Source organism: Myotis nattereri (assembly GCF_964212035.1).
Source record: "Myotis nattereri genome assembly, chromosome: 2".
Lineage (NCBI taxonomy): Eukaryota > Metazoa > Chordata > Mammalia > Chiroptera > Vespertilionidae > Myotis > Myotis nattereri.
This window is the reverse complement of record NC_138076.1, coordinates 17,919,696-17,936,972: the sequence shown is the minus strand read 5'-3', so window position 1 is coordinate 17,936,972 and position 17,277 is coordinate 17,919,696. Positions and strand designations below refer to the sequence as shown.

The following is a 17,277-nucleotide window of genomic DNA, read 5'->3' as shown; positions in this document are numbered from 1 at the left end:
CAGTCTAAGAAACAATGTTGCAATTATAGAAGCTAAACAAGCTCCAGAAACCTGCTTTCAGCCAGCTTCGGCCTCAGAGCTTAGAGCTACAGTGATGGTAAAAGAGTTTCAATTATAGAAGCTAAACAAATGCAGATACCTGCTTTCAGCCTGCCACAGCCTCAGAGCTGGAGCCGGGCCTCAGAGCTGGAGCCGGCTCTCAGCTCCAGTGACAGCTATAGAAGGCAAATAAATTCCAAAATAAAAAAATAAAAAAAAATAAAAACAGAAAAAAAGGAGAGGCTGGGAGCTTCAGTTGCCCGCCAGCCTGAAAACGGCACTCAGCCCCTCACCCAGACTGGCCAGGCACCCCAGTGGGGACCCCCACCCTGAAGGGTGTGTGACCAGCTGCAAACAGCCATCATCCCCTCATCCAGGCTGGCCAGGCACCCCAGTGGGGACCCCCACCCTGAAGGGGGTGCGGGCAGCCTGCAAACAGCCCTCAGCCCCACATCCAGGCTGGCCAGGCACCCAAGCGGGACACCCACCCTGATCCAGGACACCCTTCAGGGCAAACCAGCCGGCCCCCACCCGTGCACCAGGCCTCTATCCTATGTAGTAAAAGGGTAATCTGAAAACTGACCCTAAGAGAAGAAAGACTGGGAATAACTGGTCACTATGACACACACTGACCACCAGGGGGCAGACGCTCAATGCAGGAGCTGCCCTCTGGTGGTCAGGGCGCTCTCACATGGGAGGAGCTCTGCTCAGCCACAAGCCAGGCTGATGACTGCCAGTACAGCAGTGGTGGTGGGAGCCTCTCCTGCCTCCTCAGCAGTGCTAAGGATGTCCGACTGCAGTTTAGGCCTGCTCCCCGCTGGCAAGTGGACATCCCCCAAGGGCTGCTGGACTGCCAGAGGGATGTCTGATTGCCAGCTTAGGCCCAATCCCCTGGGGAGCGGGCCTAAGCCAGCAGGTGGTCATCCCCTGAGGGTTCCCAGACTGCGAGAGGGCACAGGCCGGGCTGAGGGGACCCCCCCCCCAACAGGGCACAAATTTTTGTGCACTGGGCCTCTAGTACTATATAATAAAAGGCTAATATGCAAATTGAACGGCAGAATGACTGATCGCTATGATGTGCACTGACCACCAGGGGGCAGCCGCTCAATGCAGGAGCTGCCCCCTGGTGGTCAGTGCACTCTCACAGGGGGAACACTGCTCAACCAGAAGCCGGGCTCACAGCTGGCAAGCGTAGCCCATGGCAAGTGGGCCTAAGCCATCAGTCAGACATCCCCTAAGCATTCCCGGACTGCGAGAGTGGACAGGCCAGGCTGAGGGATTTCCTCCCCCTGCCCCAGAGTGCATGAATTTCATGCACCGGGCCTCTAGTTTTCCTAAAATATAAAGGGGCACTTGGAATTTGAATAATTCTTGCATTTTTTTCCTAAGTTGGTGAGATAAACATAATATATTCAGTAGTTCTATCTTAAGTGTTAAAAGTAAAATAATTAGCTAAAGTAGTACAAAGGCTTATGAATGAACAAACAGGCAAACAAGTAATTTAATTCAGTAATTTTAAGTTTTTACTTAAAAAAGAATTAAAACTTATCAGTGATATTCTACATATATAAATAATTATCCATTGAACACACCTCAATTGCAAAACTCAGTATACTTCAAATATTACATTAGTAATCTTCTAAGGTCCAAATTCCAATGAAACTAGGAAATTCAAGTCTCTTACCTAATATCTTCTGATAGGAAAGAACAATCATTAGGTTCATAACTGTACACAATGGATCCAGTGAATTCTAAGTAGGGGAGGTCATCTTCAAAAACACTCTTCTGAACAGATGCCTTGAGTTAAACAAAATGACAAAAAGGTGCAAATAAAGTTCACATTAAATAATAAATGTTAATTGAAATAACAAAGCTCCTTGAAACATTCAAATTATAGTTCTAAGTTTTAATAACTAATATTTTATAGCTTAATGAAGTCATAAAGACAATGTAACAAAGATAAAGCCATCCACTGCACAGTTATTTTTCTAGCAAGTGTATTTGCAAACTTCTAATGCCATTTTCATAAAAACATTTATTTTATTTTATTTTTTTCTGTAATTATATTAGTACTAAAGGTCCAGTGCATGAATTCGTGCACTGGTGGGGTCCCTCGGCCTGGCCGGCAATTGGGGCTGATTGAGGCTGTCTCGCACAGTCCCAATCAGGCCGATGGGGGCCGCCCGACTGGGGAGGGACCGTAGGAGGGCTCCAGGGTGTGTCCAGCCCTCTAGCCCAGTCCCAACCGGCTGGACCCCAGCAGGAAGCTAACCTACTGGTTGGACCCCAATAGGAAGCTAACCTACCGGTTAGAGCATCTACCCCCTGGTGGTCAATGTGCATCATAGCGGTCGACCAAACAGTCGACATTTAGCATATTTTATTATATAGAATTCAAGATGTAATAATGCTGCCAATAAAATGCTAAAGACTGGTTGGTGGATCTTAAATCTATGAGGACCTAAATTTGCTCAATCATAAAAATTCAGCAAAGTAAATACTGTCTAAATTATATGAATTGCCACAAACTAGTTAGGTCAACCATGCAAACTAGATAAAAAAGTAAAGTACAGAGTAAGAATTCTCATTTTGTAAACCCAGGTGAAAGGTAATCCCATTCACTCAATCAATGACTAGATTCTTGTTCATTTACACAATAGCTACTCTAACTTAAATAATGACCTGAAGTTTAAAAAAAGGACTGACTGACTCATTTTTCAGTCAAGTTTACATAAATTTCCCATCTGAAGGAAAAATTGATGAACTACACACCTTTCCTTCTTCTACAGCACACCTCTTATTCTGCATAGACATCCATTCAGGAAGTTTCCGCAGCTGTAGAGTTTCCAATTGTTTTTCATTCATCTTTAAAAGGTTTTGTTGCAAAATCTGAAAAACAATTACTTAGTGAATAAATAAATACAATCTTGGAAGAAAACTCACAGTGAGGCCTGTCACTATTACTAAAGAACCAAACAACACATATGTAGAGTCAGTTATAGCATCTGGGCCCGAATCAAAAAGAAAAAAGAAAGAAAAGAAAAAGGAACAGATTCAATGTGCCAGATCTAATAACTATATGTTTGGCATTTCTTCTTTTTAAAATAAGTGAGCTGGTTTAACTGACTTCTTAAAGTTCTAGCAAATTCAAAATCCTATTCTATGATTTTGATCCTTTCAAAGTATAATCTTTATCTCATTAACAATGAGAATCCCTGGGTGTATAAATTGCTATGAATTTTTTGACATCTTCAATTTTCTTATTAACTGACTTAAGATCTAAGTAAACTCAGCAAACATATTTGTTCACAAGTCTACTTGAAAAGGAATTTTGAGACAAATAACAGTTTTTCTATATTAAGGTTTTTTCTTTCTTCTCTCTTTTTTTTTTTTTTTTTTTTTTTGCTCTTGGCCTAGCACGTGAATAAGTTTCACTAAGAATAAAAGTTTCCTAAAGGATATTTTTTAAAAACCTGTTACTAGCCTTGAGGTATCTCCTCAATGTAAGTCAAACATCAAGAATGGTTATAAAAAAAAAAAAAAAAAAAGAATGGTTATAGAAAACAATGAATAAGAGAACCATACATATTCACTTTGTTAAAGGTAAAATGGATCCATACCATCATGTGACTTATTCTAAATTGAAGCAGCCTTAGTTCTTAATAAAATTTTCAAGTCCCAACCATTTCAAATTTCTATTAAAGGAGCAGCAGCTTTGAACATACATTTACAGATTCTTATGATGACATATGAGATTAATTTGAAATAAAACAACTATGTATTATTTAGGGATAGCCTGCCATCCTTATTGATATTTAGCAATATAAACTCTGAAGAAATTAAACAATCTAACAAGTATCCATTTTAATTGCTCATTTTCCCAAGCATAAACCAAAACTGAAAATATTAAAAATTTATGGAAGGAAAATTGTAAAGATTACTTTAGCAAAATTTTCCATATAGAACAAACTCTACCACTCTCATGCATTGGGAGGGAAAGGGTTAATAGCAGGCTAGTAACTCACACTCCCTACAAGGCAAAGAAGGAATAAAAGACCACAACCAGCCCAGGCCTGTTAGAACATGATCCTGATAAGCCAAGGTTACAGTTAGATTTTAGGTCAGGACATATATAAAAATCAACCAGTGAATGCATAAATAAGTAGAATAACAAATCTCTCTCTCTCTCTCTCTATCTCTCTCTCTCTCTCTCTCTCTCTCTCTCTCTCTGTCTCTCTCTCTCTCTGTCTCTCTCTCTCTCATATCAATAAATTTAAAAAATAAGGGACTTCAACCAGGATCCTAATAAACAAAGAGTATCTACCTAGACAGTCAAGTAAGCTGTGTAATTAAGAAAATAAAAAAGAGCCCTGGCCAGTGTGTTCAGTAGTTAGGATGTTGGCCGAGCAGTGGAGGGTCACAAATTCCACTCCCAATCAAGGGCACATATCTGGGTTGCAGGTTTAATCCTCACCACAGTAGGTCAGGGAAGCAACCAATCCATGTGTCTCTCTTCTCTCTCACCTCTCCCTCTCTCCCTCTCGTCCTCTCTCCCTCCTTCCCTCCCCATCCCTCCATCCCTCACTCACTCCCTCCCTCATTCCTACTCTAAAAATCAACAGAAAAAATATCCTTGGGTTTGGATTAACAACAACAACAACAACACAGGAGATCCCAAAACCTAAATAACTTCCTTTGTGCAATTTTTTGCACACATTGCAAAACTATTACAAAATCATAACATATCCTAATGCAGAAGAAAAGAACATTTCTGGAATCTGTGTCTAACCGCTGGGGTTCCTCCAGAAAAAAGGAATATTCCAGCTGTACTTGGTGCTTGCCTGTATTCTTTGAATCATTAGCAAAGTTTGGTGTTGGGTAAAATCTATGATTCACTGAATCAGAATTGACAACTCAAGTCTTGAGTGTTACCATATGAATTATATGTAATAAGATAAAATATATAAAAATGTATATGCTTTATTCACTGCAAAACATTATCCAAATGTTAGTGATTATTCTTAAGTTTGTATTTGCCACAAATGAAAACCCTTGACAGGAGAGTCAAAAGTTGGTATTCAAGTGTGTGTTTTGTGTGTGTGTGCATATGTGGTCTGTTCTTAATCTTAAAATATATTTTATAAAGCTGGAAAACAAATTTTTGCTACACAGAGTAGATCATTTGAAAAACTGCCAGAAAATTGAGATTTCTGTAAATAATACACGCTATAAAAACAAACTATAAAATCTTGGAATTCTGAATTAATTAATTCACACTGCCAAAACAAAAATAAACTTCAATAACTCTTCCCTGTAGCCAACTGCAATGCTAAAATCATTTTAATTTTAAATGCCTAATTTTCAGATGTAAATACTCTCTTTTGCACATAAAATTCTGTCTAGATGTTTCCAGGCAAAAAATTGAAAGTAAACTTCTGTACAAATCTAACATCTTTGTCAAGTTTACTTAGATCTTGGGACAGATAAAAGGCATAAAATTAAAGCTGTAGAATAATTTGCAGTAAGGAAATTCTTCAACATACATGAGGGTTTTAATCATTGATCAGAAAGACTTTTCTTGGAAGGGCTAAGTCACTGAATAATAGAATTTTTATTTATATACTTAGATGTTACATTGTTGAGTATGAACTTTGACACATCTTTTTCTAAAATCAATTCTTATCATTTTGTAATACTTCACGTTGTACCATTAAAGGATCTTAAATTTCTCTTTTAAGTAAATAAAGTGTTTCGAAGTGTTTTTATTTGCTTTGGACTTTCCTGGAATCATCTTGCCTATCCATCTAACACAATCTGCCACTTTTCAACCTTTATCACTTTTTTAAAGACGGTCTTTAAACAACATACACCTAGAACTTTTGTTTATTTTTTTCTGTGTTTTTCTGAATAGCCCAATTTGAACATGTCTGTCTTTCAATGGGGAAATTCACCTCATTCACAGTTAGTGTAAGAACTTGAGTTTTCCCTTCCATCTTACTTTGATTAGTATTCACCTTACTTTCTTTAGTTTCCTCTTATTCTTTTTCTATTTTTTTCTGACTAGATGAAACTATCATTCATACTCTTTTTTTCCCATTGTCAGGGTTAAATTTTCACTTTTTCCATCCTACTATTACTGTACTATCTGAACAAAACAATAAAACTAAATTCCTTCTCCACTGAGACCCTACATTTACACCGTCTCTCTCTACCTAGCTAGGCAAAACTCCTAAAATGTTTTCACTTCCTCACCCTATTAACTGTTTTTTGCTGTTATGTGGCTAGTTTTCTTAATATTGTTCATATAATTCAAGAATTCTTACTATTTTCTAAGCACTTATGTTATCTCACCATCCATTTAAGTATAAACGTATGTGTAAATTTAAATATATACCACAATTTACTAGTATATATTGCTTACTATATATACTAGTTTCCTCTTCTCTTTATCTTGCCCTTTCTTGAATATCTCTTCTGACTCAATTGTTTGGTTAGCAGACTTTTTTCAATTATTTTCTTCAGGTGAAATATGTAAGTAATAAACTCTGATCCCTGCATATGTAAAAATGTATTTTTTCAAATAGGAGAATGATGCATTAGCTCAATGTAGCAGTCTTTCAGTTGTTTGTGGATTTTTTTTTAATGTCTTCTACCTTTTAATGATGAAGTAAGAAGTCCATTGTTACCCTGGCCAGGTGGTTTTGTTGGTTGGAGCATCGTCCCAAACACCAAAAAAGTTGCAGGTTCAATTCCTGATTAGGGCATATATAGGGTGTCCCAAAATTCACGCAAGATTTGAATTTTGCGTGAGCATTAACAACAACAACAAAAAATAAAAGCCTACTTTTACTTAGTTTATTGAATCAGATTCTAATATCTGTTGCCCTTTGATTTCAATCCCTTCAATTTGATAAGCATTACCAAGTACCAATTATGGCCCAGGAGCAGGGACAATGAAGACCAATGAAGACCACGGCTTTGCGTATGTGCCAGCAAAGCCGTGGAGGCCATTTACCCGATGTGCTATTCCATACATAACCCTATACTGCATACTTTATGAATCAATAAAAAATTTACAATTTTTAATTATAAACCTGTGTTTTCTACCAAAATTACTTCTTGCGTGAATTTTGGGACACCCTATACCTTGGTTGCGGGTTCAATCCTCAGTCTGGGCACATAAGGGAGGCAGCCTATCAATGTTTCTCTCTAGCATCAATGCTTCTTCCTCCCTCCCCCACCCCTCCCTTCACTTTCTCTCTCTCCCTCCCTTCCTCACTCTCTAAAATCAAGAAAAAACATATCCGCCCTGATCGGTTTGGCTCAGTGGATAGAGCATTGGGCCTGGGGACTGAAGGGTCCCAGGTTTGATTCCAGTCAAGGGCATGTACCTTGGTTGCGGGCGCATCCCCAGTAGGGGGTGTGCAGGAGGCAGCTAATCGATGTTTCTCTCTGATCAATGTTTCTGACTCTCTGTCCCTCTCCCTTCCTCTCTCTAAAAAATCAATAAAATATATTTTTTTTAAAAGAAAAGAAAAAAAAAAACATATCCTCAGGTGAGGATTAAAACAAAAGTCCATTGTTTTTCTGATGCTTTTTTCAGTTGTGAGTAATCTCTTTTTTCCATCTGGGAGCTGGAAAGACTCTCAAGAATTTCTATGTTTTAAAGTTCTTAAGTCTATTCTCCTTGGGATCAGTGAGTCCTTGGGAAGAACTCCTTGCCAAATCTTTTCTTAAGATCAGAAAAGCTCCCCTTGCTATGGATTGAACCGTATCTCTCCCCCCAAAAAAGGTATGCTGGAGTTCTAAACCTCAGTATCTCAGAATGTGATTTAATCTGAAGATAGAGCCTTTATAGAGGTAATCAAATTTAAATGACGTCATTGGAGTGGTTTCTAATTCAAAATGAGTGGTGTCTTTATAAAAAGGGAAAATCTGGACACAGAGACGGACATGCATAGAGGAAAGATGATGTGAAAAAATACATGGAGGAGACAGTCAACTACAAGTCATGGAAAGAAGGCCTGAAACAGATCCTTCCCTCACAGTCCTCAGAAAGAACCAACTCGGGAGAGAAACCAAAATGGCGGCATAGGTTAACGCCGGAGATTGCTGCCTCGAACATCCACTTTAAAAAACAACTAAAAGACGGGACGGACATCATCCAGAACCACAGGAAGGCTGGCTGAGTGGAAATTCTACAACTAGGGGGAAAGAGAATATCATATCCAGACTCAGAGGAGGCACAGTGCTGAAGTGAAATACTCAGGTGCGGAGTGCGCGCGCGGAGTGGGCTGGAGGCGGAGGGCGCGGTTGTTGTTTTCAATCTGGAGGGAGTTTCAGACTCTGAGCTCCAGATCCGGGCGAGTCTCTAGGGACCCAGACTCAAACGGGAGAAGCGGGACGGTCTGGCTTCGGTCGGAACTCGAAGGCAGCTTTCTCTCCGAGGTTTGCAGCGGTTGCTGGGACTCTGTGAGGCAGAGCCCCTAGCGACGGAACTGAGAGCAGCCATAACTGCTTGCTCCGGCCCGCCCTGTAGATCCCCGGGGACCCGCCCCGCCCAAGCACTGCACAGAGCCATTTACCGGATAGCCTCAGGCAAACGCTAGATTAGCACCACCCTAGAGATCCAGCACAGAAGCTCTCCCACTGCAGACACAGCGGACTCTCATAGCCAGTTAGCCTGGAGGTCAAATCACCCCCGGTATTGCCGACAACAATCACCCTTAACTACAACAAGACTGCGCACAAAGACCACTAGGGGTGCACCAAGAAAGCATAAAAAATGCGGAGACAAAGAAACAGGACAAAACTGTCAATGGAGGATATTGAGTTCAGAACCACACTTTTAAGGTCTCTTAAGAACTGTCTAGAAGCTGCCGATAAATGTAGTGAGATCCTCAAGAAATGTAATGAGACCCTCGATGTTATGATAAAGAACCAACTAGAAATTAAGCATACACAGACGGAAATAACGAATACTATACAGATTCCCAACAGCAGACCAGAGGAGCGCAAGAATCAAGGCAAAGATTTGAAATGCGAAGAAGCAAAAAACACCCAACCGGAAAAGCAAAATGAAAAAAGAATCCGAAAATACGAAGATAGTGTAAGGAGCCTCTGGGACAGCTTCAAGCGTACCAACATCAGAATTATAGGGGTGCCAGAAGATGAGAGAGAGCAAGATATTGAAAACCTATTTGAAGAAATAATGACAGAAAACTTCCCCCACCTGGTGAAAGAAATAGACTTACAGGTCCAGGAAGCGCAGAGAACCCCCAACAAAAGGAATCCAAAGAGGACCACACCAAGACACATCATAATTAAAATGCCAAGAGCAAAAAACAAAGAGAGAATCTTAAAAGCAGCAAGAGAAAGAAACTCAGTTACCTACAAGGGAGTACCCATACGACTGTTAGCTGATTTCTCAACAGAAACTTTGCAGGCCAGAAGGGAATGGCAAGAAATATTCAAAGTGATGAATGCCAAGAACCTACAACCAAGATTACTTTATCCAGCAAAGCTATCATTCAGAACTGAAGGTCAGAGAAAGAGCTTCACAGATAAGGAAAAGCTAAAGGAGTTCATCACCACCAAACCAGTATTATATGAAATGCTGAAAGGTATCCTTTAAGAAGAGGAAGAAGAAGAAAAAGGTAAAGATACAAATTATGAACAACAAACATGCATCTATCAACAAGTGAATCTAAGAATCAAGTGAATAAATAATCTGGTGATCATAATAGAATCAGGGACATAGAAAGGGAATGGACTGACTATTCTTGGGGGAGGAAGGGGTGTGGGAGATGCGGGAAGAGACTGGACAAAAATCGTGCACCTATGGATGAGGACAGTGGGTGGGGAGTGAGGGCGGAGGGTGGGACGGAAACTGGGAGGAGGGGAGTTATGGGGGGAAAAAAGAGGAACAAATGTAATAATCTGAACAATAAAGATTTAATTTAAAAAAAAAGAAAAAGAAAGAACCAACTCTACTAACTACTCCAAAACTGTGAGACAATTTCTAAGTCACCCAGTTTGTGGTAATCATGGAAGCTGTAGTAAACTACCCCTATTACTAAGTTAATCAACTGCCATATCTATTCTTTGATTTCCTTCTACAGCTTTTACTCACATGCTAGTGAATTTTTCCCTGCATAAATTTCTTCTCCTAGTCCCTATTTTTTCCTTCCTGACTACCACCTCTTTAATTTTGTTCTGTATTTTAAGATACTTCTTGCACTTAATTTGCAAGATGTTAATTTCACTCTCAACAGTGACACTCCTCTTTCAGTTTGGCAACAGAATTTTTATAATGTTAAGATCTTGACTGTTCTAGAAAGTTTCTTTGTCCTCTAGTTGAGCCTCCCTAAATGTGCTTATTATTTCTTTCTTTTGCAAAAACTATAATCTAAATAGTTCAAAGAACTGTTTGAATAGGAGTTTCCTTTTCTGTGCATTCTATTGTTGTTTCCACTGATACTGGATTCCTTAGGTGGACTATTATTTTACTGGGCCTGTATAACTCTACTTACCATCAGCGGTCATCAGCCCTTAGCATCCCTCAGGAAGCTGCAAACAAGGGACCAAGAGACTGTTAAGTTTTCTACTGAACCATCAGGAGGCTATTTCTCTATTCACAGATCTCCAAAGTTGCAATCTCGAGGGCTAGCCTGCCAGCACATTGAGCCCCTCAGTACAACTCCTCTAGAAGTCCTCTGACAGGAACAATCAAGTAAGCTTCCTAGGAACCATCAGTTGCTCAGTTCACTCAACTAACATCTATTTATAGTTTTTATCTGTAGTTTTTGGCCATATCTGTTCTACAACATTTATTCTACTGAGTATTTCATTCAGGAATTATGTCTTAATTCCTTTCCTAGTCTCCAATTTTCCTTTCCCACCATTTTCAGTTCTTGTATAAACATAAGTTCTATTGAATCCATTGATAAAACTTATAGGGACTTAATTAAATTCTTGTTTATAAATTATTTTTTATCAAGGGTCAATTATTCACCTTAGTGAGCTTGATATCTGTTGATTTTCTTCAAATGCATGACTCTCGATTGCCTACTTAATTTATAAATGAAGGCCTACACCAGGAATTTACATTTTCAAGTTCAGGGTACATCCAGAAAATGAATATATTTTTATGGCACACTGGAAAGGGCAACTAGGAATGTGATATAAAATTTTGTAAAACTCTTATTATATCTTCGTAATAAAATTAAAATTTTCAAACTCTTTAAATAAAAAACTTGAGATTAAACACAACTTTTATATATTAGATTTTATGCTTATAAAGGCTACACATAACTCCTGATTAAGACTTTTTAACATTATTTTAATATTCTATCTAGCAACCATTGCAAAGAAGCTTTATTAGCACAAGCAGTAGCAAAAGGAAAAAGAGGAGGCAGCTTTGCTCCAATACGCTGGAAACTCCTTTTTCATGATTAATCAGACTTCCAACAACTCAATCTCTTTAAATTGTACTTCAAGAGTGCTAAAATCTTTCAATTTAATAGCTTCTCCCTTTCTTCTGAGAAGTATGTTAATTCCTTCTGATGATGTAAGTAGGTTTTGAATACAAATGAATTTTTTTATAACAAGTATTTCAATATACTGCTAAAGCTCTGTCTCAGGCACACACTGACTTCACTTTCATTACTTCTTCTTTAGGATTCAAATAACACCCATTAAACATCACTTCTAAAACTATTTTAACTTTGCTCTCTCAAAGCTGAAATATTACTCTGAGCCCATAAACTTTGTCAGTAGACGTTAATTTATATCCACATGATCATTGCACTTTTAAATTAATTCAAGTGCTCAAAATGTCAGTTAAGGATATCATTTTTTGAAGCCAATAACTATACTTCAACAATCTGCAAAGTAAGAATCATTCACACAGAGTAATTTAAATTTTTCTTTTTAGTTTATAAATCTTCCTTTGGACTGTCGACACTTTTTAGCAATGAAATAGCTAATCACATTTATTCACCTAATGCTGAAAGAAGGCACTGTAGCAGCTTGGATTTCATTAGGCTCATCAATTTTATGACATCATTGAATGTGGAATTCAGAATTATAGGAAATTTTAATATTACAAGAACTTCTCTGTGAATACGATATCAGGTGTATGTTTTTTACATTGAACTTAATGTAAAGACTTTATACCTTTCTGTTACTACCAATTCCCAACTTCCACCATTCCATTATATCTTGTATGTTTCAAAATACTCATTGTTTTCACTTCGAATATTTCATCCTCAGTTGATTTTGGAACTTCTCTACCAAGTAAATAATGTTGTTCCAGGTGTTTTTCTTCAAGAATTCTATACAGCCTTCTAATTAAGGGGCACTGCCAATATTTATGGATTCACATCTGCAACGAACACCTTTTGAATTAAATAATGTTCTGGATTAGTATCGTCTTTATGAGATAGGCCAGTAAGCCTGGACAAGTGGAACAGGGAAACTGAGGCAGACAGCTGAACAAACTAGCAGAGCAATTTATAGCAGATACAGAAGGTCATCTCCCTGTAATAATATCTAGGCCTCAGTTGTATTTCAGCCCCAGACCCAGAAAAGCAGCAAAATGAGGTGGGGGCCATGAGGACCAGCTGCAATGACTCAGACCCCCTGCCCTGACACTGACCGATCAGTGGAAATCAGGGCCCTAGGGAACCACACCTAGAGAACTGTTTAATATTCGGCTAATACCCTCCCCTGAGACCTCCCCTGAGATTTCCACCTGAGAGAAAGAGATAAAACCTCAAGACAAAGGACCCAGGCAAAGCTCGTGCTCACCCTCTGGGGAGCACCCCCAATCTCACCATTCCCTTTCCCCTCTTTTTCCCTCACTTTTCCCCCCATAGGCTTGCATCTCCTAAACCACAGGTCCTCAAACTTTTTAAACAGGGGGCCAGTTCACTGTCCCTCAGACATTCCACACATGCGCACTGTGGGCCTTAAAAGCAGCAAGAGAAAGAAAGTCAGTTACCTACAAGGGAGTACCCATACGACTGTTAGCTGATTTCTCAACAGAAATCATGCAGGCCAGAAGAGAGTGGCAAGAAATATTCAAAGTGATGAACAGCAAGAACCTGCAACCAAGATTACTTTATCCAGCAAAGCTATCATTCAGAATTGAAGGTCAGATAAAGAGCTTCAAAGATAAGAAAAAGCTAAAGGAGTTCATCACCACCAAACCAGCATTATATGAAATGCTGAAAGGTATTCTTTAAGAAGAGGAAGAAGAAAAAGGAACTCTTGCCATTTACCACAGCATGGATGGAACTGGAGAGCATTATGCTAAGTGAAATAAGCCAGTCAGAGAAGGATAAACACCACATGATCTCACTCATTTGTGGAATATAATGAACAACATAAACTGATGAACAAGGACTGATCCAGAGACGGAGAGGCATTGATTGGACTGTCAGGCCTTGGAGGAAGGTAGGGGAGGGTGGGGGTAAGGGGGAAAGATCAACCAAAGGACTTATATGCAAGCATATAGGCCTAACCAATGGACACGGACAACGGGGGGGGGGGGGGGGGGGGGGGGGAGAGGGCATGAGCGGGGGGGGGGGGTAGGGGGTAACGTGGGGATAAGGACACATATGTAATATCTTAATCAATAAAAAATATATTAAAAAAAAAAAAAAGAATGAGTGGATCTTCAGAATGGACCATAGCTCCTTCAATGCCACCACCATCCACTTCTGAGCCTACTGTGTCATCTCATACTGGCCTGGAGCATTACTGCACTCTACGGCTCTGAGAATCATGCTAGGAGTGCCCACCCAGCAAAGTATTTATTTCCCAAGCTGCAGAATCGTGACTAAAAACCATGAACCCAGAGTAGGGCACTGGCCCAGTTCTTCCAGTCCCTCTACTATCAGTATCACCATAAGCATTATTTACTAGTCAAAATTTTTAATGACTGGTTTGATGGTCTAGTACAAAAATTAGTATATCTAACCAGAACCTAGGCTAATTGCAACTAAACCATCTTCCTACTAAAGGCAGGCCAAGGAAGTATTTTCATGTAATACAAAGATTTCTCTCAAAATACTTCTCTAGTTTTTATGCCATTTTACCCATAGTTTCATTTTTAAGAATCTTACAAAAATAACCAGCATTTCCCAGAAAGATTTCTAACAAGGATAGTCATCCATGTTATATATAATATTTAAAATATACATCATAAAATATTTAAATATAAAGTATACATTAAATATATAAAATATATATTTAAAATGTAATATATATTTATAATAAAAGGTTGACAACAAAGGAATATGATTAAATAAGGTATCCCGTAAAATAGAATGCTATGCAGTTATTAAAAACATGTTCTTATAATTTATCAAGTGAAAAAAAGCAAGTTAGACTAATTAAAAAAATAAATGTATTTGTATATGTACACATATTACATAATGTGTAATTATATTAAAAAATATATCATATATTTGTAAAGGTCTGGAGAAATATACACTAAAATATTAATGGTTATACAACTACAGATGGTTTTTAATTTTCTTTATACTTTTCTACATATTCCAAATTTTCTATAAGAAAATGTGTTACTTAGTAGTGGGGTTGGGGTATGCCAGTAAAAGAGGGGAAGATTTTTCTTCAATGAACAATCAAGGCTACATTTTTTTTATGCTATAGAATAAGAGTCAGCAACTTTTCCTCTAAAGGGCCAAACAGTAAATATTCTAGGCTTCATAGACAAATTGTCTCTGTCACTACTACTCAACTCTGTCATTGTAGCACAAAAGCCATGAATGGCACCTGAATAAGCACAGCTATGTTCCAATAAAACTTTATTTATAGATAGTGAAACATGGATTTATATAAATTCTTTCATTTTTTTTTCAGCCACTTAAAAATATAAAAACCATTTAGCTCATAATCAGTACAAAATCAAGCATCCAGTCAAATGTGGCCCACTGGCCAGTTTGCCAACTGCTGCTAAAGAACAAGACAAAATGCTCTAAGACTGGAAAATGTCCAATGCTGCTGCTATTAACAACCCACTATAGGTAGTTTTTAATAACCATAATACATTCATAAGATATCTAATAAAGATACAACTTCTTAATAAAGCCTTTTTAAAGAATAGTTGCAAAATGGACCTATGATAGCTAAATTAGTGGGCTTGTTATAGGCTTAGTAATATTAGTCAATTAAATAATAAGAGTTTATATGGCAAAATTATAGCATATTTTGAAAGAAATTCATCTTAAGTGATTTTATTTGACAGCAATTAAATAGTAAAACAAACTGTCTACTGAAGGCACTTCTAGTTCATGTCAATAGAAATCACAACAGTAAAATTTAAGTTAGAACAATATTAGGAAAATTAAGACCTATCACATTCCAAATTAACTAAGAAGTGGTAGCTTTCTAATAATCTAGCTTTTAAAACATACTTTAGACCAGTGGTTCTCAACCTTCCTAATGCCACGACCCTTTAATACAGTTCCTCATGTTGTGGTGACCCCCAATTTCATTGTTACAAATTGAACATAATTAAAGCATAGTGATTAATCACAAAAACAATATGTAATTATATATGTGTTTTCCGATGGTCTTAGGCGACCCCTGTGAAAGAATCACTCGACCCCCAAAGGGATCGCGACCCACAGGTTGAGAACCACTGCTCTAGACTTCATTCTAGAAGACTAGAAATTCATCTCAAGAGCACAATACTTTTCCACTTAGAATGATGCTATCTTCTAAAGAGTGGGCAGACTTAACACCAGTCTCAAGAGAAAATTGGGTTGCAGTGGATTAGTCCAGAGATGTCATTTTTCCTAAAACCTCGAAGGTAAGGAAATTAATACCTATTGTTACACAGTAACTGACTTGCCTAATTTCTTGAGGGCTAAACTGAATAAAGTATCCCAACCTTTTTGAAATACATCCCAAAAAAGAAAATCACACTGGTAAATTCAATGGCACATACAAATAACGATTGCAAGTCCAGGACAAAATTATCAGTAAGTAGTTCAATGCCACAATTTTATACTCCCCAGGGATTCAACTAAGGGAAGACAGACACATGCCCAGAGAAGTTGGGGTGACATAGGGAATGTACTTCCCTGTCAATCATACCTGGTGACAGAGATGGTTTTGCCAGAATGGGTGTGGCCCCAAGCAGGAGAACAGGAGAACATTTGGGAATATATAATCCCCTAAACAAAGGAGTTTACTCTCTTGGGACTCTTGTTCCTTTGGGCCCGCACTCTTGGTTCTCTTGTATTGGCCTCTATAGCCCACGGCCATTCGGGCCCCACACACAGTGGACTAATGGACTGCAGCAGGAAAATACAAGCTAGGCTAGCCTGATGTGAACTGGACCTGGCTCCATGGAAAGGAAACTGGACGCTGGCTCTGATTTTAGCTCCACTGAAGCCCTGGCTACACTTCTTCTATGACTGGACTAAGGAAAATAGGACTTTGGAAACTCAGCAGTGTAAAACTTTCTACTATATCTCACCCTCCCATGGGGGCCTCTGGAAATGCTTATTCAGGGATATTCCAAAAACCCTCCTGGAGCAATCGGGGGAGACAAGGCCTCTCCTCTCCTGTAACATATGCATACACATAACCTATACTTTATTATAGAAGACTAGAGGCCCGGTGCATGAAATTCGTGCACCGGGGGGCAGGGGGGAGAGGTGTGTCCTTCAGCCCAGCCTACACCCTCTCCAATCTGGGACACCTCAGGGGATGTCCGACTACCCCACTGGGATTGGGCCTAAACGGGCAGTCGGACATCCCTCTCACAATCCAGGACTGCTGGCTCCCAACCACTCGCCTGCCTGCCTGCCTGAATGCCCCTAACCGCTTCTGCCTGCCAGCCTGATCACCCCTAACCACTCCCCTGCCAGCCTGATCGATGCCTAACTGCCCTCCCCTGCTGGCCCGATTGCCCCCAACTGCCCTCCCCTGCCGGCCTGGTCGTTCCCAACTGCCCTCCCTGCTCTGCCGGCCCAGTCACCCCTAACTGTCCTCCCCTGTAGGCCTGATTGCCCACAACTTCCCTCCCCTGCAGGCCATCTTGTGGCAGCCATCTTTGACCACAGGGGGTGGCCATCTTTGTGTGTTGGAGTGATGGTCAATTTGCATATTACTCTTTTATTAAATAGGATGTAATTTTTTAAATCCTTGCCGGAAGTTATTCTTTCCATTGATCATTAAATAGAGTGGAGGGAGAAGTGG

The 17,277-nt window shown here is 39.2% G+C and overlaps 1 protein-coding gene across 1 annotated transcript in view; it reads right to left on the bottom strand.

Moving 5' to 3' along the window:
- WRN (WRN RecQ like helicase) overlaps positions 1–17,277 on the bottom strand; it is a 129,066-nt gene that overhangs the window by 102,092 nt on the left and 9,697 nt on the right. Inside the window, exons 2-3 of the mRNA XM_081083049.1 lie at positions 2,812–2,928; positions 1,724–1,836 (exon numbers count right to left, since the gene is read on the bottom strand). Of these exons, the coding sequence (XP_080939175.1) occupies positions 1,724–1,836; positions 2,812–2,904 (206 nt within the window). The 5' untranslated portion in view covers positions 2,905–2,928. The remainder of the gene's footprint in view (positions 1–1,723; positions 1,837–2,811; positions 2,929–17,277) is intronic.